The 26,756-nt window shown below is 43.7% G+C and overlaps 2 protein-coding genes across 2 annotated transcripts in view; one reads left to right on the plus strand and one right to left on the minus strand.

Moving 5' to 3' along the window:
- Nucleotides 1-5,865: 5,865 nt before the first annotated feature.
- On the minus strand, nucleotides 5,866-11,988 carry LOC124143894 (yolk ferritin-like). The gene is made up of 7 exons (XM_046513059.2): nucleotides 11,833-11,988; nucleotides 10,065-10,168; nucleotides 9,286-9,432; nucleotides 8,954-9,028; nucleotides 7,984-8,046; nucleotides 7,555-7,683; nucleotides 5,866-6,139 (listed from the first exon to the last, which is right to left on the minus strand). Exons 1-7 carry the CDS (start codon nucleotides 11,897-11,899, stop codon nucleotides 5,999-6,001), a joined length of 726 nt encoding a protein of 241 aa, XP_046369015.1. The 5' UTR covers nucleotides 11,900-11,988; the 3' UTR covers nucleotides 5,866-5,998.
- Nucleotides 11,989-13,189: 1,201 nt separating this feature from the next.
- The window catches only part of LOC124143893 (structural maintenance of chromosomes protein 3-like), a 47,106-nt gene continuing 33,539 nt past the window's right edge, over nucleotides 13,190-26,756 (plus strand). Inside the window, exons 1-11 of the mRNA XM_046513058.2 lie at nucleotides 13,190-13,325; nucleotides 13,974-14,049; nucleotides 14,234-14,272; nucleotides 14,721-14,860; nucleotides 15,663-15,742; nucleotides 15,924-16,002; nucleotides 16,686-16,803; nucleotides 24,204-24,318; nucleotides 25,345-25,405; nucleotides 25,842-25,922; nucleotides 26,235-26,399. Of these exons, the coding sequence (XP_046369014.1) occupies nucleotides 13,311-13,325; nucleotides 13,974-14,049; nucleotides 14,234-14,272; nucleotides 14,721-14,860; nucleotides 15,663-15,742; nucleotides 15,924-16,002; nucleotides 16,686-16,803; nucleotides 24,204-24,318; nucleotides 25,345-25,405; nucleotides 25,842-25,922; nucleotides 26,235-26,399 (969 nt within the window). The 5' untranslated portion in view covers nucleotides 13,190-13,310. The remainder of the gene's footprint in view (nucleotides 13,326-13,973; nucleotides 14,050-14,233; nucleotides 14,273-14,720; nucleotides 14,861-15,662; nucleotides 15,743-15,923; nucleotides 16,003-16,685; nucleotides 16,804-24,203; nucleotides 24,319-25,344; nucleotides 25,406-25,841; nucleotides 25,923-26,234; nucleotides 26,400-26,756) is intronic.

Genomic DNA, 26,756 nt, shown 5'->3' on the forward strand with positions numbered 1-26,756 from the left:
TCAGTATGCCTAACTGATAACCTTGTGATATAGTTGGTCATCCTGATAGCGTATCGCATTGTCCAAACCAGTTGCAAGTCGTTACGCGTGTTGGGCTGATGCACATATACCGTGTTTATCCGAATAAACACCAGGCTCGATAAGATACAATTATGCATGAAAACAACGATAACTGTCCAATGTTGAGTCTTTGAAAGACATTAAGAAGTGATACACATAACGAAGATAATTTATTGATGTCAACTTCTTTTATTATGAGGAACACCACGTTTTGGAGAACGTGCTTATTCCTTCACCAGGTGATTGTCTCATGTTGAACCTTATGTAGAAAAAGCGCTTAATATTAAACTAAAATATATAATACTACATATATGTATATACCTTCTGAATTTTCGTTTTCCTTGGCATACCTTTTAAAATGACTGTTGTACATGTTATATTTTGATAAGCTTGTTACGGCGATGCTTACTTAAGACTGGTGTATCGATAATAGGTATTAAGATATTTTATCTTTTCAGAAAAGTTAAGCCGACATATTACGTCGGCTTGATTTACAAACCAGAATCTAAATTTAGGACTGGAAACACTGTCAATCTGAATTTAGGATTGCACATACATAGACAGTGTCTGAATGTAGGACTGTACATACATGGAGAATGTCTGAATGTCGGACTGTACATACATGGACAGTGTCTGAATGTAGGACTGTACATACATGGACAGTGTCTGAATGTAGGACTGTACATACATGGACAGTGTCTGAATGTAGGACTGTACATACATGGAGAGTGACTGAATGTCGGACTGTACATACATGGACAGTGTCTGAATGTAGGACTGTACATACATGGACAGTGTCTGAATGTAGGACTGTACATACATGGACAGTGTTTGAATGTAGGAGTGTACATACATGGACAGTGTCTGAATGTAGGACTGTACATACATGGACAGTGTCTGAATGTAGGACTGTACATACATGGACAGTGTCTGAATGTAGGAGTGTACATACATCGACAGTGTCTGAATGTAGGACTGTACATACATCGACAGTGTCTGAATGTAGGAGAGTACATACATGGACAGTGTCTGAATGTAGGACTGTACATACATGGACAGTGTCTGAATGTAGGACTTTGTAGAAGTGTGCCAAGTTTTGGTGCTTTTAACCCAAGGTGCACAATCTTCGCCTTAGCCGCCCCACCAGTGATGTTCGATTAGATAGCATGGATGTTTGTGTGCACCAGACTTGTGTGCACCCAACCTCTACTGAAAGTGTTACAAGTGTAACTGCAAGTGTTACACGCTGCCTGTGCTCACATTATTTCACAAATAAAAATATTTTTATGATATAATGTGTTTATTTGTAGCAAGAAATACATAGAACGGTAAACAACATTGTATAACATTCGGAAACATAATATTTAAACATGGTGAAATATTTTTCTTTATTGCATTGAACATTCTTAAGTTTTCCTTTATTCGTTTTTTGTGTGCTTTTTTTAATCTTTGCGAAAAGAAAAGCACCCGATACTGAGGCACAAAAGACAATCCATTAACCAAACATGTTTACTTATATTTTGTTAGTCTTTTTCATAGTTTCCATTATTGTTTAAACTAAAACAGACATATATGTTCGGTAATCAATGACTCAACATGCTGCACACAATCCCTATTTCCCCATACAAGAGCTACACGAGACTCACACCAGCCTGAAAGCGTATTTCACAAAACGATATATGTATGGTATACATAATTCTTAGTTCTATCTGGAAGGAGTATTGTCCAAAACCTGAAACCTAATTCATCTAGAGGCTAACAGATTAACCCAGGCATCGTTTTGAGGCGTATTGTGTATCGTTGCGAGAGCAGACTATGCCACACCGTTCTGTTTAAGCAGGATTATATCAATCCCAGGTAAATGTTAAACATCACCAGTAAATCAACTTATTCAGTTTCCTTAATCATTTAATCCCGACTTTACAATAGAACCATCACAACAGAAAACATTCATCTCCTGTTTAGGGGCGGTCGGGTAGCTTCGTGGTTAAAGCGTTCGCTCGTCACACCGAAGACCCGGGTTCGATACCCGACATGGGTACAATGTGTGAAGCCCATTTCTGGTGTCCCCCGCCGTGATATTGCTGGAATATTGCTAGAAGCGGCGTAAAAACATACTCACTCACTCATCTCCTGTTTAACAGAGGCTCAAAGTTATTCAAACATTTAAATCTCAATTCACAGTGTCCCTTCAAAGTACATAATGCTATACAAAATATAGCTGACAAACACATCATGTAAAACTTCAGACGGTTAAATTATTAAAATCTGAGAGTTCAAGTTCAAAGTGTCCTTTCACAGTTCATAATGCTATAATGATATCTTCAGCTCTCATATTCTTGTATCATATGGTGTCACAAACAGCACCGACGCCTATTGGCTTTAGTTGTTTTGAAGGCAAATCGTGTTAGAGTATTCTCCTATTGAGTTATTGGTGTGTCCTTTCACAAAGGATGAATATACTCAATTATCCTATTACACACTATCGGCCTCACACAGAACCAGGGGTTGTCCATATAATCATCAGTAGTGGCAAAATAAGGGTAGCCACATTCACATCTTGCTATGTTTTGTGTCTTTCACAAGATCACAAGATTGCACAAGCTAAGAGGTCCATTTCCTCATTTGTATAGTCCACATACTGCTAAGATATTCGCTTCTGGGGCACAAGTTGCACTACCATTCTATAGTTCCAACATGATAGTTCAACTGGAGATACACATAAAGAGGCCCGGTTCCTCATTTGTAGAGGCTGATGCACATTGATCAAGTTCATGAAGCCAAATCTCAAAATCTTGAGTAAACAAGGATGTCTAAATTAATTGTGCGCGTTCAATGTACAAGGTATCGCGCATCCGTTCTGTGATCTTGAGTAGGTCTTTGTTGGAGAGTGCAGTTTCTGGGATCTGTCAATCTCACTGCCCGAATGGATCGGCCAGACCCTGTACGGCATCACGAAGTCTACTCCTTCACCTTCCTCTCCTCCTTCTTCTTCTTCTTCTTCTTCTCCGCCTTCTCCCTCCTCTTCTCCTTAGCGTCCTCCTCTGCAACAACTCTCAGGCCGTTGACGATCCTGCGTGCCGACTTGTCAGACTTTGGCACCAGGAACGTCCTCTCGACGACACGGAATCCATCGTCTCGGGACACGTGGTCATGGTCGATGATAATCTGGCTGTCCCAAACTGTGTACACTACAGTGACCTCAACCTCCTCCTCTTTCTCTATTGGTGGCATGACATCCCGACGTGTAAAGCCGAAAGGCGTCAGCTTCAGAGTCTTGGGGTCAGCCATCACAGACTGCATGCATGAGCGGCGATAGACTTCTTTCTTCTTCTTTGGTTCGAGTTTCTGAGACAATTGACCGCTATGGTCAATTGCCAAGAAAACAGTAGTTTTATCCTTTGGGACTGTCTTTGTCTTCGACCTAAACAGCTTCTTAAACCTAGAGAATCTGGACTCCGACTTGAGCCCCGGCTTCTCTTTGTCTGCCTTTGGGGCCGGACCCACGCGGCTGTGGATACACCCCATTCTCAGTGTCTGCAAGTTGAAGTAAACAGTCGTAGCGTCATTGCGACATACTGACATTGGACGCGGCAATGACCGTATATGCCCAAACGCGACATCACTGACTGCGCCATGCTGTCGTCTCCATGCATGCCAATGACTTGGGGCGACGACGTCGTCAAGCCTGTGACGTCATAGAAGGGCCGGCCAATCACGATGTCGTCCCTGAACGCGGATAGTAATTTCACTGGGCCCGTTTTGAAATGTGGATATGCAATCAGTTTTAAGTGAAAAATGTATTCACGTATTTTGACGTTTTAATTAACGCTGGCTGCTTAAGCAGGTGGTATTAAAATTACTAAGATTTGTTTGGCGTAAAATACAAGTTATGATAAGTTTATTCCTTCTTAACCGTTCATAATAAACTACTGTGCAACGGAAGCTTAAGACATTTAGTCTAAGAAATAATGATATCGTATTTGAAAATATGTATCTATATATATATATACAAAATAAAGATCCAATTGGAGCCTTCAGTGAGTGAGTTTAGTTTTACGCCGCTTTTAGCAGTATCACGGCGGGGGACACCAGAAATGGGCTTCACACATTGTACCCATGTGGGTAATCGAACCCGGGTCTTCAGCGTGACGAGTACACTCTTTAACCACTAGGCTACCCCACCGCTCCAAATGGAGCCTAGAACAACGCCTGACTGGGAGGCAAGCTATGAAAGTGTGTATGAGGCAGCATCCAGGAAAGAGAGTCCTATTGGGGTCTACTGTTTAGCTTTATAGAGCTAAAACAACTTTCGTAAAAGTGAGATGAGTCACATTTTTATCTTAAAAGGTTACCACACACTGTAAAAATAAAATGATCAGCATAAATTAAAACTTATTTATCGTAATCGTACTAAAATCTCGTAAAATTCGTAAAAAAAACCCTTAACCTAACGACACAACAAAATTTTATATTTGCAGTACGATATTTACGAGTTGAAGTAATTAAACGAAAGCAGAATAAGCTGGTCCCGTGTTTCCCTACAGACTGACGATCCGCATTTGCATAGAGATGAGCATTTTAGATTCACCCTGGCAGCGATTCCTCTATTCCAGTAGTGTTTGTAGGCTGTTCCCTTTAGCCAGATGTCCCATCGGTCAGACAATGGGATAGGGATAAATAAGGTCAGCACCCATCTATAAACTGGACTGTCCCAAACAGGACTTAGTGGGTATATTTACTGAAATAAATTGGGTTCAGGTGGGAAGTTTTTGATTATTTGTTATGGGAAGATTTTGAATATTTGTAGATCTATGTTGGACAACATGAAGGCTTGTGTAAAGATATTGTCATACCAAAGTTTTTTAAAATATTATTTTGTATGCATTGATCAACTATAGTCACCCATTGTCTCACTGATCAACTATAGTCACCCATTGTCTCATTGACTAAAGTAATCCATTTGATTATCTCAGTGGTCAACTATAGTCACCCATTGTCTCACTGATCAACTAAAGTAATCCATTAGATTGTCTCAGTGATCAACAATAGTCACCCATTGTCTCCAGTGATGAACAATAGTCACCCATTGTCTCATTGATCAACTAAAGTAATCCATTTGATTGTCTCAGTGATCAACAATAGTCACCCATTGTCTCACTGATCAACTATAGTCACCCATTGTCTCATTGATCAACTAAAGTAATCCATTTGATTGTCTCAGTGATCAACAATAGTCACCCATTGTCTCACTGATCAACTATAGTCACCCATTGTCTCATTGATCAAATAAAGTAATCCATTTGATTGTCTCATTGATCAACAATAGTCACCCATTCTCTCACTGATCAACTATAGTCACCCATTGTCTCATTGATCAAATAAAGTAATCCATTTGATTGTCTCAGTGACCAACAATAGCCACCCATTGTATCCAGTGACGAACAATAGTCACCCATTGTCTCACTGAACAACTATAGTCACCCACTGTCTCCAGTGACGAACAATAGTCACCCATTGTCTCACTGAACAACTATAGTCACCCACTGTCTCCAGTGACAAACAATAGTCACCCATTGTCTCACTGAACAACTATAGTCACCCACTGTCTCCAGTGACGAACAATAGTCACCCATTGTCTCACTGATCAACTATAGTCACCCACTGTCTCCAGTGACGAACAATAGTCACCCATTGTACCTAGTGATGATCCCCACCCACTGCCGATGTGAATGGCAGCATTTCCACCCTCCTGTATATACCAGTGTGCAGGTGCAACATTAGCTTCAAACATAAACTCAGGTACCAAATTCTAAAATTTTATTCAGATATAATAACACCCACTCCTACAAGAATGACAATACAGATTACTTTGCATGGGCATGGCATTCATCAGAGAAGCTTTTTTTTTTTATTAGCCCGATCACAGGATATACTGTTACTGCAGCGACTTGTCGAAGATGTATTCGCCGAGACGGTAGTCGTCAGTGAATCTGGAGAGTTGGGCGACGTAGTCTCCGAACTTCTTAATGGATTCCACCTGTTCCTCGAGGTAGATGTGCTCCAAGGTGTGTGTCAGCTGAAATACGGAAAAATACGTGAGAAATCTGCTTTCAACTGGAACGGATCCAACAGTGGAGACGAGATCAAGTAGAGCCGTAACGAGGCTCAACGGTCAAGGCTGAACCAAACAGAGCCCCGTGTGTATGGAAGGGGTAATAGTCAAGACTAGATCTTTCAGGTCCGTGAGGAACACAACAGTCAAGACTAAGCCCTGTAGGGCCGTGAGGGGGTTTCAATCAAGACTAAACCCTACAGGACCGTGACGAGGTCAAACGGTCAAGACTAAACCCTACAGGTCAGTGACAGGGGCTTCAATCAAGACTAAACCCTTCAGAGCCGTAAGAGGGTTACAATAGTCAAGACTAAACTCTACAAAGCCGTGAGGGGCACAACAGTCAAGACTAAACCCTTCAGGGCCGTGAGGGGCACAATAGTCAAGACTAAACCCTTCAGGGCCGTGAGAGGCACAACAGTCAAGACTTAACCCTCAGGGCCGTGAGAGGGTTACAATAGTCAAAACTAAACCCTACAGGTCAGTGACAGGGGCTTCAATCAAGACAAAACCCTTCAGGGCCGTGAGGGGCACAACAGTCAAGACTGAACCCTACAGAGCCATGACGAGGTACAATGGTCAAGACTCAACCCTTACAGGGCCGTGAGAGGGTTACAACAGTCTTAAGTCAAGACTAAACGGTGGCCGTGAGGGGCACAACAGTCAAAACTAAACCCTTCAGGGCCGTGATGGGGGTTTCAAATCAAGACTAAATCTTTCAGAGCCGTGAGTGGGTTACAATAGTTTTGGGTCAAGACTAAACCCTTACAGGGCCGTGAGAGGGTTACAATAGTCAAAACTAAACCCTACAGGTCAGTGACAGGGGCTTCAATCAAGACAAAACCCTTCAGGGCCGTGAGGGGCACAACAGTCAAGACTAAACCCTACAGGGCCATGACGAGGTACAATGGTCAAGACTCAACCCTTACAGGGCCGTGAGGGGGGTTTCAATCAAGACTAAATCTTTCAGGGGCGTGAGAGGGTTACAACAGTCTTAAGTCAAGACTAAACGGTGGCCGTGAGGGGCACAACAGTCAAGACTAAACCCTTCAGGGCCGTGATGGGGGTTTCAAATCAAGACTAAATCTTTCTGGGCCGTGAGTGGGTTACAATAGTCTTGGGTCAAGACTAAACCCTTCAGGGCCGTGAGGGGCACAACAGCCAAGACTAAACCCTACAGGGCCGTGACGAGGTCAAATAATGAAGAAGACGTCTTTACGGGCCACATACTCAAGCCTAAACCATTTAGGCCGTGTGGGGGTCTAGTAGATACGTTTCATATGTTTTATAGTTTAAACAATATCAATTTAAGTAACGACTGTAGCATACGAGGCAATGTAAAACATTTTTAAATAAGATAAAAATGTGTAAAATCTTACATGGGGGTCTTTTGTTGGTCCTGATGAAGCGATATCGTGAAGATCAAGGAGTTCAGAGTTGACTTTTCTCTCAATAAGCAGGGCGTCTTCCATCGCCATCAGGCCGTGCCTCCAGTCACTGCGGGGGTTCTAAGTGTAAACAATGAAACGCAAAGAATCTGATGTCATTACAATGATCACATGATGGTCTGTGTGGGGTTGGCCACTACTACTACTACTACTACTACTACTACTACTACTACTACTACTACTACTACTACTACTACTACATGTACTAACTACTTCTATTGTAATTACAAATGAGATTACATTGACTTTTGACTATTGGCAATTATTGTTACAAATACTACTAAAACACCAACAACTACTACAAGAACTACTATTACAACTACCACTACGACCACTGATCCTAGTACTGCCGCCACCTACCATGCAGGAAGGGTCTGGCTTCGTCTTCAGCATCTGTCTCTTCTGGCTCACGAAGTAGCAAATCTGAAACACGGATGAATGACCTTATGACATCTCAGTAAACAGACGTTTAACAGTGATAGACTTGACACATGCATTTGTTTATCCTTTAACGTCGCCCTTTATAACCAGCAATATGACAACGGTATGTAAATAATCGAGTCTGGGCCAGACAATCCAGTGATTGACATCACGACCATCGATGTTCGAAACTGGGATACGATGACATGCATCGATGACAAGCATCAACCAATTCAGCGAGCCTGACTACCCGACCCCGTTAGTCGCCTCTTACGACAAACATAAGCACCTTTTACGGCAAGGGTGGGTGTCTCCAGTGACGAACAATAGTCACCCATTATCTCACTGATCCCGTTAGTCGGGACCCCGTTAGTCGCCTCTTACGGCAAGGGTGGGTGTCTCCAGTGACGAACAATAGTCACCCATTATCTCACTGATCCCGTTAGTCGGGACCCCGTTAGTCGCCTCTTACGGCAAGGGTGGGTGTCTCCAGTGACGAACAATAGTCACCCATTATCTCACTGATCCCGTTAGTCGCCTCTTACGGCAAGGGTGGGTTGTTGAAGACCTATTCTACCCTGGATCTTCAGGGTTCCCCAATTCCCTCTTACAACCGGCAATGGGGTGCTGGGGACACTATTTGCAAGCCGAATGCAGTCAGTAATAGGAGAGGCGAATAAAACAGCCAATGGTTATTCACATCTAAGAGTGAGCCGACCAATGAATATTGTATGAATATTACTTTGTTTGGTGACCCTCTGGAAAGGTCAGTCCTCACTTGTGACCTGATGGCGTGATTCGCTGATCACGCTATCGACCACCGGTTGTCTAGTTAAGACCACCATGATTTAGCTGTATTGCGATGCATGCAGTGTTCAATACATTCACTATTTTACTAGTTGCCACCTACACATGTCTGTTGTCTTCTGCGGCTCAGGTCCACTGTCTTAGAAAGGTCCTTGATAGTTTCGCACACGTCCAGCAGCTAAAACACCAGTACATACAGGTCAAAAGGAGATCCATGGTTGAAGGTCAAGGTTACCGCTGGCTATTCCAAATTGTAACCACATGTAGGAATGTCATATGGCAACTAATGTCGCTCATTGTCTCCAGTGACGATGTCCTTCAAGCCTGATTGTATTCATGTTTGAAAAGAACAAGTGATGAATTACTTGTTAACTTAATATTGGTACACATAAAATAAATATTTGTTTGATTGGTCTTTGTTCCCGACCATCATACCTTGATGTCACCAAACTGCAGCGAACCCCCTCGCTTGTTGACGTAATCGATGAGGATCTGAGCATGCTCCTTCTCCTCCTTGGACGCCTGGAGGAAGAACTTCTTGAAACCAGGCAGCGCCACGTCAGCTCTGTCGAAGTAGGACGCCTGCAGGGAGGAGAACGTTGATGTGTACATGGTATACGTCGTTATAAAAGGTGTTACTGTTGTAACTTTTTTATACAACACCGCTGGAGGAGGCAAATGTTGCTTTTGTTACGACTTTTGCAGCAGCACCAGGTGTATTTATAGAACTATCACGTCAAATACTAATATTGGTACATTGCCTGGTACACACACTCGAATAGGCCTGGTACACACACTCACATAAGCCTGGTACACACACTCACATAGGCCTGGTACACACACTCACATAGGCCTGGTACACACACTCACATGGGCCTGGTAGAGATAGCTGGCCTGTGCAGCCCCTACCTCGACACACACACTCACATATGCCTGGTACACACACTCACATAGGCCTGGTACACACACTCACATAGGCCTGGTACACACACTCACATGGGCCTGGTAGAGATAGCTGGCCTGTGCAGCCCCTACCTCGACACACACACTCACATAGGCCTGGTACACACACTCACATAGGCCTGGTACACACACTCACATAGGCCTGGTACACACACTCACATAGGCCTGGTACACACACTCACATAGGCCTGGTACACAAACTCACATAGGCCTGGTACACACACTCACATAGGCCTGGTACACACACTCACATAGGCCTGGTAGAGATAGCTAGCCTGGAGCTCCATGGTGATCTGGGCCCGGATCTGGTTGTTGATCTTCTCCGCGTACTGCTGCTTCACCAAGGGGACGTAGCCTGCAACACGCAACGTCAACATCATCGACGGCATCAACAAAAACGTTATCAACGTCTTCATTAACGTAAACATCATTACCAACCTATACATCACGAAAGATATCATCGTCAACATGATGGACAACAACGGCATCATCAACAACAACGTTTACGTCTGTAAAGGCTTAATTAGTGTGGTGCAACGTGGACGGGAGAACCACGAGGTAATGTAGAGTAAAATTAAATGAAAACAATTAAATATTTCATTTAACAATCTTGATCCGGGATGCTGTGTATCCATGTGTCAGTCTGCATCTGAATGCATCGCATGTATGTCAAATGTATGCGCGCGTACCGGTTGACCTGCAGTCACTTTTCTAGTTGTACGGTAATACGAACGCAGAAGTTAGTTACTTATCGTAACACTAAAATAATAAATCTATAGTGGGGACTGATTTTAAACGAAATATGGTTCTTAGAGTGTTAAGTATGACCGTAATTTTTGTACATGTAGTTTACTAACATGTAAACAAAACAACACGTTAAAATCATTCTTGAGATGAAATTAAAAACGACAAAACAATGGCGATGACGTTTGAAGTATCTCCTGGAGCGGGTTAACGCGCAGTTTCTGTTATCAGTAACTCACCGGGGTCAGGTACTGTAATATAATAAGATGACACTTGCTCTACATAACGTTGTGTTTTTGCAATGACAGACCTCTTTTATATGGTATAATGTAAACATTGAATAATAGCTGCAAGACAATTTTCGAATAATAAAAAAGAGATCCATATTTCAGGTCTTGTTTGTATGAGATTTAATCAGTGTAACAGGACTTTCTAAAAATAGAAATTATGTCTTATGAACCACGAAAGAAAATCACTATTTAAAAGAATACACACTGTACAGTGATATCACAGAAATTACGTGCGTCTCGTGTCAATTATTACTCTGTCCATCTTCCCGAGGCAAGGGAGTTAACTGACTTTAAAAGTCCAGAACTCGCTGTTACTGAAATCGCTATATTTGACGGCATGGTTCTTTCAGTAAAAATGATCTAGTTAAAACAGAAAATGTTGATTTGTACAATCATATGAGTAAATCTTATCTAAATAAACTGCTGGGCAAAAGAAACTATACACTTGAAACTAAGATTTGACCAAAACGTTACAAACGTTATCAAAATGTTACGATAGTTTGCAAACAGCAAAATTTAAGGTCCAAAACACAACCATGATACCCGTATCAAATACATCACGATCGAATAACCATTTCGTGTTTGTTTCATTTTCAGTCACCATCAAACATGGGTGTATGCTTTCTTTTGCTTATTACTTTATAAGTAAATTGTTGAAGAAATAATATTATATGATTTGATTGCATGACAGTGATCGGTTATCCATCTAGATATCTTGCCATTGATGGGGTGGCTTCCATACTGTTTCAAAGGGAATACAGACATACAGTTTTAATCAGTATAAAGGCCACAGCCCCAAATACATAGTCATTTAAGTAATATATTCAATGTAAAAGCTACCTATTTATATCTAGTGTCGGGCTAAGTGATACACATCTCGCAAGTAGCACTTCGTCCGAAATGTATTGTGCAGATCAATTAAACGGTTTGAAAACCAATATCATTTCTTATTTTCATTTCATTTTGTGAAAAAAATAAATCTTACCATCGTCTGAGCAGCGAGACAGGCACGACTGGAACAACACCGCGGCTACCACGGCGAGGACGCGCATCTTTACAGTAAATGGATGGAGGGAGACTGCTCTCCCTGTCTTACGCCTAACTGGGGTTGCTGTTATGCGATAGCGAGTGGACTTTGTATAGCTTATCATAAGCACAAGCTTTGATTGGTCATTGTTCTGAAAATAGGTGGTAGATTATGTATTATATGTACTACAATCTGGCATACAACCAATGCAATAAGTGTGTACATGGCCGTCTCATCTGATTGGGTTATCTGTGTTGGGTGACTTTTATTTTTTGCACAGGTTAATCAGTGAGAGTTGTAATTATTTGAATGTAAGGGCAATGTTATTAATTGTCCCGTGTTAAAGAAAAAATAGAATATTATATTTGTCGACCTCAAAGTCTAACATGCTTACCGTATTTCTTCGAATATAAACTCGCAGGAACCCTGATACACTCGTATACTCATGGGCCAAAAGTAACTGGGATCATGTTTTTATTATTCTTATTGTAGTTTAGGAGAAGCTAATAAACCAATAATCATGTTTTTCGTTAGGACTGAAAGTGAAAGTGAGTTTAATTCGCTTCTGAAAAAACTATTACACCAGTTTGAAAGTGAAAGACTCTTTGAGAGTGATTTTCTCCTTTACCACAAAACGAATTAATACGTTAGCTAACCTGGCCTGTTGTTTTGTTGTGTACAGGGTTAGAATCAGTAAAGGTATATATCACCCATGTCGCTGTAATTATTATTAATATCAGTTATCAATAAATTCATATTACCCCAGCTGCATTTGACTTCAACTATATAGGACTTTATTTTTCTTTAAAACCAAGTTGCTGATATATTTAGTGTGAAGTGAACTTTATTTCAATCTGATTTAATGAGTCAGGTTTGATTTTAAAGGTGCCCCAGAAGATAAAATGAGTTAGTAAACATATTCCAGCAATATCACAACAGTGACATCACGATTTGACTTTACACATTTTACCCACGTAGAGAATCGAACTTGTGTATTCGATGTGACGAGCAAAGTTCTAAACGACTAAGCTACCCACTCTGCGCCTGAGAAAATAAGCCGGTTGAAGTTACGTCCCTTAGTTCGTTAAGCATTCGGAATACTTCGGACAAATACGACGAGCTCACCGAGTCGAGATAGTAAGTACGGTTAGCGAGTTCCCGTTGGTCAAAATGCCGTACACCTCATCAACAAAAATATGATCATGTACAAAAACACAAACCGCGTGTTTAGATATATATTTTAATTATTGATACGGAAACAAGACATTTATATTTGATAGCTCTATATCAAAGAAGTGTACCATTTGACTAAATTCGGATGTTAATCGTGATGTTGCAAGCGATGTATTTATAATTTGCCGCCATTTGTTGGGGTTTGCTTTTGTTGCAAATGCCGAATGTATATAATCTAAACCGTAAACGGTAGATGATCGACCATGTATATTAAACAGGTAAAGTAATATGCATTTTCTACGTTTGTTGAACTGTCATTTTTGTAAGATTTGACTTGCATCGCAAACGCCGATCAATCCCTGAGACATACTCAAACTGACGAACGAGGTGTTGTCTTTCTTTACGACCACTCTTTTGTTTGATCTAAAATACTCATAAGTATATAAAATGCAATCTGTTTTATCTGCTTCTTTCCACGACCATTCTTCGATGCGACACTTCTGAAATAAATGCAACAGCCTCAATTTAACCTATCGACATCATATGAAACAAAAATAAACATCAAATTTCGCTTAGTTTTTAAGGTCATGGATTCTAAGACTAAAGAGTATTCAAGTACCTCAGTTAGTTCTGATACAGTGTGCACTGTGAAGATATTGTGCTTTACTGTGAAGATTTTATGTAACTTTTGAATGAATGTTCTACCTAGAATTTCAGTAAACTAGCATAATAAAAAACAAACAAACTAGCATCTGCGCTTTCATTACAATACAGGCCTTATCATACACTGAGTCTTCAATGTTTTAATGCTACTAATAAGTTGTATGTTGAACCTATTGCAGTATCATCAGAATCTGGTCTGTAATGAGGATGTTAAGCTTAGAGTTTACAGGCCCACAACAATTATGGTGCAATATTCTTTTCAGCTTGTCATCCAAGGGTTCCGAAGTTACCGGGACCAGACAGTTGTGGAACCATTTCATCCAAAACACAATGTTATTGGTGAGATTAGATCTTTTCTAGTGTTTTCAGTATGTTCAGTAAAAATTTACTTCTTAATCTAATAATATTTTAATGAAATACATGTTGAAATATCTTTCGTGATATGCTTGATAAAATGATGTTGTAAGTTATATGTTTGTAATGATCATGATGATGGTAATGAAACATGCGTTTTTGCTTTCAGTGGGAAGAAATGGCTCTGGAAAAAGTAACTTCTTTTATGGTGAGAAAATTGTCACTTTATTCACAAATAAATATTTTATATTAAACTGTTAAGTTACAACTTAAATTCACCCTGCTTTCTCAAATTATAACACTATGAAGACAATTTCTATCCTATGACAGTGACAGGATTTATGCAGTAATCCTAACCCATGCCCCAACAACAAATGAACATATAACAATCGTGTGGGTCATAACAGACAAAGTTTACAAGTAAAAAAGAAATTGCATTTATAGAATTGAAATTTGGGAAATAACCTGGCTGTCACAATGCATTCATATTATGTAAGCATTTTCATCTAAGAATGAAAGTGATATCATTGACATTATTTCAGGCGATTTGAATATTTATGATGATGACTTGTCTTTGAATTATTACCATTATTTTAATGCCGTGTCATTTGATGAGATAATGTGAAAATAACCCACAAATAAATTGAATTTTTCAGCCATCCAGTTTGTGCTGTCTGATGAGTTCAGTCACATGCGTCCGGAGCAGCGCCAGGCATTGCTTCACGAGGGTACGGGCCCCAGGGTCATCACCGCCTTCGTCGAGATTATCTTTGACAACTCGGACAACCGAATTCCAGTAAGTTAACTTGGACGTGACACTCTTGTATACACATCTTGGTGTTGTTGTGTCATTAATGTATTAATTTGGTAACCTTTGTGATAAGGACAGAATATAAAATATGATTGGTTAAAGAGGAGAGTAATATGTTAATCAGGTGGCCACGATGGCTGCTCAGTATGTACAGTACAACCCTCATCCTCTGTCACTTTACTGGTTTGTTTGTTGTCAAACCGCTCACTCAGCTATATGCCCATGATCTGTTAATAATAGAGGTTAGACCAGATTGTCCAGTGATTGACATCATGAACATTGATCTACACAATTGGGATATGATAACATACATCAACCAAGTCCGCATGTCTGACCACCCGATCCCGTGACCAATTCTAACCCGGATCTTGACGGGTTGTGTTGGCGGTTGGGTAGCCTGGTGGTTAAAGCAATTACTCATCATGCTGAAGACCCAGGTTCGATTCCCCACATGTGTACAATGTGTGAACCCCATGTCTTGTGTTCCCCGCTGTGATATTGCTGGAATATTGCTAATAATGGCGTAAACCATGCACGCTCACTCTCTCTCCCGCTCACTCACTCCTTCACTCGCTCAAAATACATATTAACCTGGATTTGTAACAAGTCGATTATCATCCAATTTGTATTTGTAATTTGCTCCTCGTAATGTGAAGAAAAGGTTAGCACTTTAATGTGCCTGGTTTTTGTAACGTGAAAAGTTCACCATGTTTATAGTATGGGATCTATAGAAATTTTATCACTGCCATACCAACACAGAATAGTGAATAATGTGTGTTCATTTCAGATTGACAAGGATGAAGTTGTATTGAGAAGAGTCATTGGCTCAAAGAAGGATCAATATTTTCTCGACAAGAAAATGGTCACGTAAGTTCAGCAAGAAAACCATTCTTCAAACCGCCAGTTATTGCTAATAATGGACCGATAAGTGGTATGTCCTTGAAAATATGTTTATGAACTTTTTTATTCCATTATCAGAAAAATAAATTGAAGGCGAAAACTTTACAGAATTATTGCTGGATGTTATATGTCGGTGATGATGTTACAGTAAGACTGATGTGATGAACCTGCTGGAGAGTGCTGGCTTCTCCCGAAGTAACCCGTACTACATTGTCAAACAGGGAAAGGTGAGATACAGCAACAGTTGTGATGTGGAGGAACATTGATGTGACAGTATTGTTGCAGTTTTCATATGTCCATTATGGTTTTAGAATGATTTCATTTGAAAGTTCTTGGATCAAATTTAGTTGAATCTGTGACTTTGATTTTGTATACATGGTAAAGGCTGTTTGTTTTTTCATAAATTGGATTTGAACAAATGTAATATATTGAAAATCTCTCTTTGTGGTTGGCAAGCAAATAAAACATGACTAATTTTGATCACCTGACTTGTGTCAGACTCTGTCTTGAATTTAAGACGCCCACTTGTTTTTTAGTCAGCTTGATAACAAATTAAGATGCATACACAAAGTAACTGACTTCAGTATCAGGGTTATGATCATTAATCTAAAGACTAGTGAAATTTCCCCTTTCCCCAAACTAATTATATTACATACACTTTCTGTGTTATGAACATGTTGTATTGAACTCATTGTGTGTCTCATTCTCTCCCTCTCTTCCCCCCTACCTCCCTCCCTCCCTTGCTCTCTTCCTCTCTCTCTCTCTCTCTCTCTCTCTTTCCCTCCCTCTCTCTCTCTCTCTCTCTCTCTCTCTCTCTCTCTCTCTCTCTCTCTCTCTCTCTCTCTCTAACACGCTAGAGGGCCATGAGCCCACTATGACAGGTTCTCACCTAGGATAACTTATGTTTCAGATCAACCAGATGGCAACTGCCCCAGATTCACAGCGTCTCAAACTGCTGAGAGAGGTTGCAGGGACCAAGGTTTATGATGAAAGGAAAGAAGAAAGTAAAATTATTCTAAGAGAAACAGGTGAGCATACATTATTTGTTTTTATAGAAATTTTTCTGCAGGTCATATCAGGAAAAAGGGATTCAATCAGCCATGGTGATGAAATTTGGGCATTTGGATAGCACAGTGGTTACAGCTTTTGTTGCCAAAGTGAAGACGCTAGTTTGATGCCAACATGGGTACAATGTGTGAAGCCTGTTCTTTGTGTCCCCTGTCATGCTATAAATAAAATCAGTGTAAAACCAACTCACTGTCACCTTATTCAAGATAATATACCACTGTGGGGATTCTGGGTTAGAATTGGTCCCCAGCATCCTATACTTGTCGTAAGAGGCGACTAAATAGAGTTGGTGGTCAGACTTAGTTGATTGTGTGTCGTCATACCCTGATGGCTTGGGACCCTTGAAGATCCGCGTCAGAATAGGTCTTCAGCAACCCATGCTTGCTGTAAAGGCCGACTATGCTTGTCGTAAAGGCGACTAACGGGATCGGGTGGTCTGCCTCGCTGATTTGGTTGATGCATGTCATTGATCCCAAGTGCGTTGATTGATGCTCATGATATTAATCACTGGATTGTCTAGTCCAGACTCGATTATTTACAGACCGCCGTCATATAGCTGGGATATTGCTGAGTGCGGCGTTAAGCAACAAACCAACCAACCAACAAACCTGATGGCGTTGGATTTTGTTCATGATTACAATCGTTTATTCTCTTTCTGATTAAATCCTCCTTGGGGCACTTATTGCATTTTCCTTGCTCAAGAAAATCTATATGACATAGTTGTAACCATTTTCCTTAATAAAAAATGTTACCACACAAAAAACTTCGTTTTTGTATGATATACGACCACCCTTACGGGGCCTCACCCCCAACGGCGCCTCACGCCAGGGGGAGCAACTCTCACCCAAATCACTTTTCCTTATGTCATCTGTAAGAGACAGACGTGTTGATTTTTCACACAAGACAAAAATAAGAGAAATCTATCGTTCGACAAGAACCATGGCTGACCAAACTGTATGTATGGTACATTTCTTTCATTGCAAAGGCGTAATACCTCGCATTGTGAAGTTATAGAGTTGTAATAATACGCCACGTGCACGGTACCTTTGAATTCAAATGGCCGTAATGGCGTCCATATTGTAGTTCCACGGGCTGATACATGTAACACCAAGGCCATTAAGAAACGGCTTGGGGTTTTGTTATATCATACAGCATTGGTCTACAATTTTTTCCTTTACAAAACCCAAGGTGGTGTGTTAATTCATAAACTACACTTACCTTTTTTACGGGTTTTTACACCTTAGCGCGTAACACGCCCCTTTGGTGTTATAATTATACTAAGACATTGGCTATTAGTATCGCGTTACAAATCGCATTCTACATTACGCCTTTGCTTCTAGTTTCACAATTTATGCACGTTTCTTTCCGATCTTTATATCGCACTGATACACGTTGATGCCCTTCCCGCCCACCTCAGAAATTACGGTCTTGTTTACAAGACCTTCAAACTGTGTACGGGTTGTTCTAAGACAGGCACGAACGCTGCCTAATATGTCTGGCGGAGGACATTGCCTTTACCCCCCGGGGCCCCCAAAAAGAGACAAGTTGACTTGTTCCACTTTAAAGAGGTCTATTAAAGGCGGGGGTAGATATCAGATCTACTAAGACATCCCCCTCCCCATCTAAAAAGGGTAAAAAAGCTGCCGAGATTGTCTCCCCCGCTCCCTCTCCGGGGGCCGGGGGAGAAGGCTCGAGGGTCCCCGTAGTAAGCACTGCACCCTCTCCTGCACTGTCTTTGGCAGACTTTTCTGCGTTACTTAAGTCGCAGATGGCGTCGATGATGGAGGAGGTAAAGTCTCAGCTCCGAGAGGAGATGCGGACCGAGCCTTCCCCGTTGTCGGCGCCGGAAGCGGCTTCGAGACCTTGTGATATGCCCGGCGTCGGCCGAGGCAGGCAACTTGGTCTCGGGGACGATCTCAGACCGGGCTTCGGCGCCGGCTCGAGGTCGCTCCCCAGCGGAGGGGTGGCGGGCGCCGGCCCGTGCACTACCGACGCACAATTTTTCCCTAGCGGAGCCAGACGCCTTTTCCGAGGCCGAGGCTTTCACTAGTGGATTCGTAGCCCGGAGCCAGGGGGGTTCCCTTGGTCTCGGGGACGATCCGAGACCGAGCTTCGGCTCCGGCTCGAAAAGCCGACGCACAATTTTCCCTAGCGGAGCCAGACGCCTCTTCCGAGGCCGAGGCGTCCACTTGTGGATACCTAGCCCGGAGCCAGGTTGGTTCCCTTTGTCTCGGGGACGATCCGAGACCGAGCTTCGGCTCCGGCTCGAGGTCGCTCCCCAGCGTAGTGGTGGCGGGCACCGGCCCGTGCACTACCGACGCACAATTTTCCCTAGCGGAGCCAGACGCCTCTTCCGAGGCCGAGGCTTCCACTAGTGGATACCTAGCCCGGAGCCAGGTTGGTTCCCTTTGTCTCGGGGACGATCCGAAACCGAGCTTCGGCTCCGGCTCGAGGTCGCTCCCCAGCGTAGTGGTGGCGGGCACCGACCCGTGCACTACCGACGCACAATTTTCCCTAGCGGAGCCAGACGCCTCTTCCGAGGCCAAGGCTTTCACTAGTGGATACCTAGCCCAGTGCCAGGTGGGTTCCCTTGAACCTCCGGCACCTCGGCACCGGGACTCGGCCTCGGGCCGGGTGCAGAGACACGTGCGGGACAGGATTGTCCATGTACTGCCTCAGGTGGCTGCACCCATGCCAGAGTCGGAGACACCCAACTTGACTAAGGTCAAGCAGGGCCGGCGGTTGCCCCCCCTTTCCCGTGTGCGGTGCGGAGTTGAAGGCTGCTTACATATGCTTCGAGGAGCAATATCATAATGCATGCCAACAGCTCCGTGTGTCCGTACACTCCGCGTATCTGTCGGCTGTACAGAGGGAGTTAGCGGGAGAGGGGCCGGCCGACTCTTCGGAGTTGGCCGCGCAACTAACATTATCTTGCGCGGGACGCTATTCGTAGCTGTGCCTCGCATATGATGTGCGCTGTTATGTGCATGCGCAGGCGGTGGATGTCGGTATCTAAATACTCGACTTACACACGCCAAGACCTACTTGCTTTGCCGTATAAGAGGGTGCCACCCTCTTCCCTGGGGCTCAGCAGGCGGTCCGAGAGGCTGCTCAATTGTATACTTCCATCAAAGACTCATAAGGCCTTGTTGGAGGTACCAAGCGTTAAAACCGCGTAAGCGGGCCTCTCCAATTGTCCCCTCCTACGCTAACGCACGGGTCAGACGTCCACACCTGCTGGGAATCCGCCGCTTCCTTCAGGTATAAGGGCGCCGGGAGGAGCAAGAGAGGCACGGGCCGGGGCAAGGCAGCTGGTCGAGGCCAACAGCTTTTTCGCGGGGCTGGGAACGATGGGTTCCCATTAGCGCCCGAAGAGCCCCGGGTGAACCCACAGTCGCAAGTTATCGGGAAAACTCATCCGCTCCTCCACTTTTCCGGGAATAAAGCACACTCAGGTGCCTGCTACCCGAGAGAAGGCGGAATTCCTCCGTGCCGAGGTCGACGCACTTCTTATGAAAGCTGCGATCGAACCGGGTCCCGAGGGACAGGAAAGCGAGGGCTTCTACTCGACTTGTTTCCTAGTCACCATACAGTGATCTCAACTGTCGAGACAGGAGAATGGCTAACGTCAATAGACTTAAAATACGCCTATCTCCACATACCAATACACCCCGAGTTCAAGAAATACCTGAGGTTTTCTTTCGACGGGAGGTGTTATCAGTTCAGGGTTCTACCATTCGGGATCTCCACGGCCCCGAGGGTGTTCACCAAGCTGATGTTGATTCTCGCCCAAGTGGCCAGGTCAAAAGGTCGGTTCTGCCATCCGTACCTCGACGACTGGTTACTAAGAGCTCTATTGCAATCCCTGAGTCAGATAGCTACACAACAAGTGATAGATATTCTGATCACTCTAGGGTGGATGGTCAATCTCAAGAAGTCAGATCTGAGCCCCACTCAGAATCTAGTCTTCCTAGTGGCTAATTTCAACACGGTGAGAGGACGTGTATCTCTGTCACAAGATATCAAGTCCCTTAAGCGCAAGTCACACTGCTCGTACATGGCTCCAGTTACTGGACAACATGGCGGCGACAGTGGATTTGGTCTGGCGGGCGCGCTTGAGAATGAGTCCCATTCAACAAGCACTCCGTCGACTTTGGGCGAACTCGGAAGATCTCGAGACTGTGCTCGAGACTCCGTAGTGGCTCATTACACACCTCCAGTGGTGGACCGAGGTCGGGAATCACTCCCGTTCCGTCTCTCACAGTTCAAACAGACGCGTCACTCTCCGGCTGGGGAGGCGTTCTGAATGATCACACTGCCTCGGGACTATGGTCCCAGCAGGAGATCAAACTGCATATCAATGTGCTAGAACTGAGAGCGGTCAGGTTGGTGTTCCAACGCTTCCCGGATCTGCTTCGTGGCCAAGTGGTTCGTCTAGAGATGGACAACCAAACGGCGATGACTTACATCCGGAAGCAGGGGGGAATGGCGTCTCCGTCGCTTCGACGAAAGACGTGGCAGTTCCTACTATAGTGCGACTCTCACGATATCAGGGTGCTACCTGTTTATCTCCCGGGGGTGGACAACGTCCGTGCGGACGCTCTGTCTTGCCGGATCCTCGCTCCTCACGAGTGAAGGCTCGACCCGGGGATATTCGGGATTTTCTCCCTGTTATACAGGTCGTTACAGGTGGATCGGTTTGCGTCTGGGTTAAATAACCAGACACCAACGTTCTGCTCCCGAGTCCACGACCCGAGGTCGGTGGCACCGGACGCCTTTCAGCTAGATTGGACGGACAGTTCTGTGGGCATTCTCCCCAGTACCTCTGATTTCCAAGGTCCTGTCTCAGCTAGGCACTCAGCCTGCGTGACTAATTGTGCTCCTGGCACCTCTTTAGTCGGCGCAGAGTGGTTTTCCAGTAATACTCAGGTTTCTGGCTCAGCCTCCTGTTATATTACCTTTACGACCGGACCTCCTATCCCAGAACGGGGCCCTCCACCCGAATCTCAGGATTCAATTGGTGGCTTGGCCACTGTCAGGAATCGCCTCCAGAAGAGCGGTATTCCTGCACGAGTTGCAGACACAATACTGGCTTCGCGGAGGGATTCGACAAACGTTCAGTACGATAGATAGGCCTGCTATGCGCCCTGGTGTGTCGATAGAGGGATTGCAGATCTTTTTTCTGCAGATCTCGTATCCGTGCTTGAGTTTATCCAGTCGCGACTAGATGACGGCCTGGCCGCATCAACAGTCCGAGGGTACTCTACAGCTATCGCAGCTTTTCACGTCCCTGTCGACGGGGCACTTCTGGGTGCACACCCATTAGTGCAGCGCTTTTTAGCAGGGGTGGACAGGATCCGACCGCCAGTCTGGCGGATCAGTCCCCCTTGGGACTTGTCAATCATTCTAGATTGGCTGTCCGGTCCTTCCTTTCGGGATCTGTCGTCTCTCTCTCTTCAGCTGTTGAGCTGGGAGACGGCGTTCCTTGTGGTGGTAACGTCCGGCAGACGGGTAGGCGACATTCGTGTTATGTCAGCCGATCCCAAAATAACGGTCTTCCATGGGGTCGATAAATATCACCGGGACAGTCAGTTTTCGTCTACCGGACTATTACCGTCCTAGGGTCGCACACGATTCCACGTGAACGGCTCCTATTGAGCTACCTGCTCTTTCACAGCCTTCCTCGTCGGGGACCACTGCAAGACATGCTCATGTCTTGGATGTCCGCACGACTCTCAAGGCCTATATCAGCAGAAATATGGGTGTCCGTAAGGATAACCAACTATTTTGCTGTTACTGCGGTAGGAAGGTTGGCTCACCTGCGAGTAAACAATCTATCTCGAGGTGGATAGTTTCAAATATTTGTACAGCGTATACGCTTACAGGCAGGGACCCCCCTACCAGGTTGAAGGCTCATTAGGTTAGAGCAGTGGCTGCGTCAAAAGCGTACGCCGCGGCTCTGCCCATTGAGCAGATCTGCTCCGCGGCTATTTGGAGCCAGCCGAGCACGATTCATCAAACCTTACCAACTCGACAAACACTCAAGCGAGCGTACTCGGTTTGGTCAGTCAGTTCTCCGAACTGGGCAAAGTTCTAATCTCTAGCTGATTGAGCATTCGAGATTTTAGACAGTCTTCCGGTTATACTGCTCAGTAATGGTCCGGATTTTATCTTCTGCGGTCGATAAATATCAGTCCTTACTACTCGATAATACTCGTATTTTGCGCACGCACTCCTTCGATCCTCGGGGACCCTCTGGCCTAGCTCAGCGCTGGTTATGGTCTCTCGTGATCTACGCCCTTATATCACTTGTTCAAAAAAAGTGTGGGGGGGTGGGAGGTGTTTCGAGTTCTCAACTTATGACAAGCCGCAAAAACAGGCTTTATCATAATATATGGTCGACCACGCCCTGTCTCTAGCCCCCGCCTTTCGACGGTGGTGCCTCACGATAAGGTTGGTTCCATTTATTGAACTCAATATTTTATTCTGTTGAATAATCAAATACGATGTATTTATTTACGCCTGTTGCTGACGGATGCCACTTCCTAGATTATCTTTGGGAGTCTGTCTTGATGCAATAAGTGCCCCAAGGAGGATTTAATCAGAAAGAGAATTTTACAAACCTGTAGAGGTTATGAATTCTCTGATGAAATCCTCCTTGGGGCACGGCCACCCACCTCCCCACATTCCGTCAGCATTTGACATATGGAAAGTGATTTGGGTGAGAGTTGCTCCCCCTGGCGTGAGGCGCCGTTGGGGGTGAGGCCCCGTAAGGGTGGTCGTATATCATACAAAAACGAAGTTTTTTGTGTGGTAACATTTTTTATTAAGGAAAATGGTTACAACTATGTCATATAGATTTTCTTGAGCAAGGAAAATGCAATAAGTGCCCCAAGGAGGATTTCATCAGAGAATTCATAACCTCTACAGGTTTGTAAAAATTTACATTTATTAGAGGGGTACACAAGGTACGTGATCAAAACTACCAGTTGTCGTACTTCCTTTTTGCGGAAGCCTTGGTGGCTAAGTGGGTTAGGTCGCTGACTTTGTGTGTTGGCGATTAGGTGCCTGACTCTGAGAGTGGTTTTGAATTCTGGATGGGACTCAACCCCAAGAAGTAATATAATTTTGTACTTTGCCAAGAATATAACATTTGTTAAATCTTTTGTTTTTCTGGTCAGACTTGAGGCGGGAAGTTTGTTTTGAGATGTGCGTGTGTATGAGAGGTTGATGTGGAAGTCATAAACATAGAGTGAAATCTACACTCAGACACAGACTGTTGTTTAATGTAAGCTTGGTAGTTTCTGTGATTTTGCATCCAGCACTATGTCAAGCCAGGCTCTTGTTCATGTGTTGTCAGAGGGTAAGCGCGAGAAGATCAACGACCTGCTGAAGTACATCGAGGAGAGGCTGGACACCCTGGAGTCAGAGAAGGAGGAGTTGAAGGAGTACCAGAAGTGGGACAAGATGAGGAGGTCTGCATCCCATTATAACTGGACAGTGTTAACCCAGAAACCCCTCCTCCCATATTATTACTACAGTGGTAACCAAGAAACCCCTCCTCCCATATTATTACTAAAGTGTTAACAAAGAAACCCCTCCTCCCATATTATTACTACAGTGTTAACCTAGGCACCCGTCCTCCCATTTTACTACTACAGTGTTAATCCAGAAACCCCTCCTCCCATATTATTACTAGTGTTAATCCAGAAACCCCTCCTCCCATATTATTACTACAGTGTTAACCAAGAAACCCCTCCTCCCATATTATAACTGTACAGTGTTAACCCAGAAACCCCTCCTCCCATATTATAACTGTACAGTGTTAACCCAGAAACCCCAACTCCCATATTATTACTGTAGTGTTAACCCAGAAACCCTTCCTCCCATATTATAACTGTACAGTGTTAACCCAGAAACCCTTCCTCCCATATTATAACTGTACAGTGTTAACCCAGAAACCCCTCCTCCTATATTATAACTGTACAGTGTTAACCCAGAAACCCCTCCTCCCATATTATATCTGTACAGTGTTAACCCAGAAACCCCTACTCCCATATTGTAACTGGACAGTGGTAACCCAGAAACCCCTCCTCCCATATTATAACTGTACAGTGTTAACCCAGAAACCCCTCCACCCATATTATAACTGTACAGTGTTAACCCAGAAACCCCTCCTCCCATATTATAACTGTACAGTGTTAACCCAGAAACCCCTCCTCCCATATTATAACTGTACAGTGTTAACCCAGAAACCCCTCCTCCCATATTATTACTAAAGTGTTACCAAAGAAACCCCTCCTCCCATATTATTACTACAGTGTTAACCTAGAAACCCCACCTCCCATATTCTTACTGTAGTGTTAACCCAGAAACCCTTCCTTCCATATTATAACTGTATAGTGTTAACCCAGAACCCCCCTCCCATAGATAATGTATCTGAATAATTTATGTATTACTTTAGTCATTAGTGATATAAATGTTTTCTGTTTTGTTGTCAGATCTCTTGAATACACCATCCATGACCATGAGTTGAGAGACACAAGAAAAAAACTTGATGAAGTAAGTTGAAAGGGGGCATATTTGCAGTTTTATGTCCTACCTCCAGCAATGGTTTCAGGCCTGATTGCTGTGTAGAATTGACTAGGGAATAAAGACATATGTACTGTAATGATGATTAACCTTTGTGTAAGTAACAGAAGTAGTTCCAAGTATTTGTGCATGTACAAGCTGCACACCTCAGTCCTTTGTTTGTTGTCTAATGCCACACTGAGCAATATTTCATATATATGTATTGGGTACAATGTGTGAAGCCCATTTCTGGTGTCCCCCGCCGTGATATTGCTGGAATATTGCTAAAAGCGGTGTAAAACCATACTCACTCGCTCTTCATGGGTGCAGTCCCCTTTATGTTGTCCTGCTTGCGGTGTCATGATGATGCTGTCTGTGTCAAGCTGCCAGTGGACTAAAGTGTAGGAGCTTTCTCCCTTTGTTTCAGTTACAAGAGAAACGGGACAATAGTGGACAGATGAGCCAGAAACTGCGGGATAGTCAGCAACAGGCAACTGACAAAGTCAAGGTAAGTGTTTACTGCTTGGTAGAACATAAGTGTTCGAAATCAAACATGAAAGTCCTTGTCATGACCCTAATGTTGAAAGTTAATGGGTTCAAGTATTATAGCAAGAGACTTCAAGGACCCCAGGACCATGAATTTTGTCTAATGTTAAGAGTACCATGAACCTTGGTTTCCTGGCACAAGTCCTGACCACACTTAGTAAGCTTCTGTGAAACAACTGAGATACTGCTGTATGTGGGATCAAGCTCAATTCACTCATATCTGCATTGTGAGGTTTGAAGTTCTCAAGTAAACAATCCCACTTTTTGTGTTCAGTCCATCAACCGAGACCTGAAGGACCTGAAGAGTCGTATGCAGACCATCCTGGATGAGAAGGACACGATGGTGAGCGAGAACCAGGACCTGACGAAGAAGAAGGCCAAGCTGGAGTTGAACATCAAGGACATCGTTGATGAGATGGAGGGCAACACCAGTGCCAGGGTGAGGAGCAGGAGGGTTACCTCCCCTGTATGAGGGAATAGTGTCAGAGGTTCTCACATCTTCCCGAGGCAAGAGAGTTAACTGACTATAAAAGTCCACCCTTGCCGAACTAGGCTGGTATTATGGAGTTACATTGTGGCTGGACTAACGAGTCTATGCATAGTCCAATCAAAATAGCGCACTGAAATCAAAATCCGGTTCGTAAAGTCTCATGCAGATTTCGGTCGACTGCAGGATTTGCAAAGCATGTGCACCGCTAACTCGTTGTCAACAGATATTTTCTATAATCTTTTCATGTTTTTAATCAAGGTGGTCAGATTATTGATGCAGTGGTTTTTCAATGAAACTTCCCAAATG

The sequence above is a fragment of the Haliotis rufescens genome, unplaced genomic scaffold (assembly GCF_023055435.1).
Source record: "Haliotis rufescens isolate VD_foot unplaced genomic scaffold, xgHalRufe1.0.p SCAF_12, whole genome shotgun sequence".
Classification (NCBI taxonomy): Eukaryota; Metazoa; Mollusca; class Gastropoda; order Lepetellida; family Haliotidae; genus Haliotis; species Haliotis rufescens.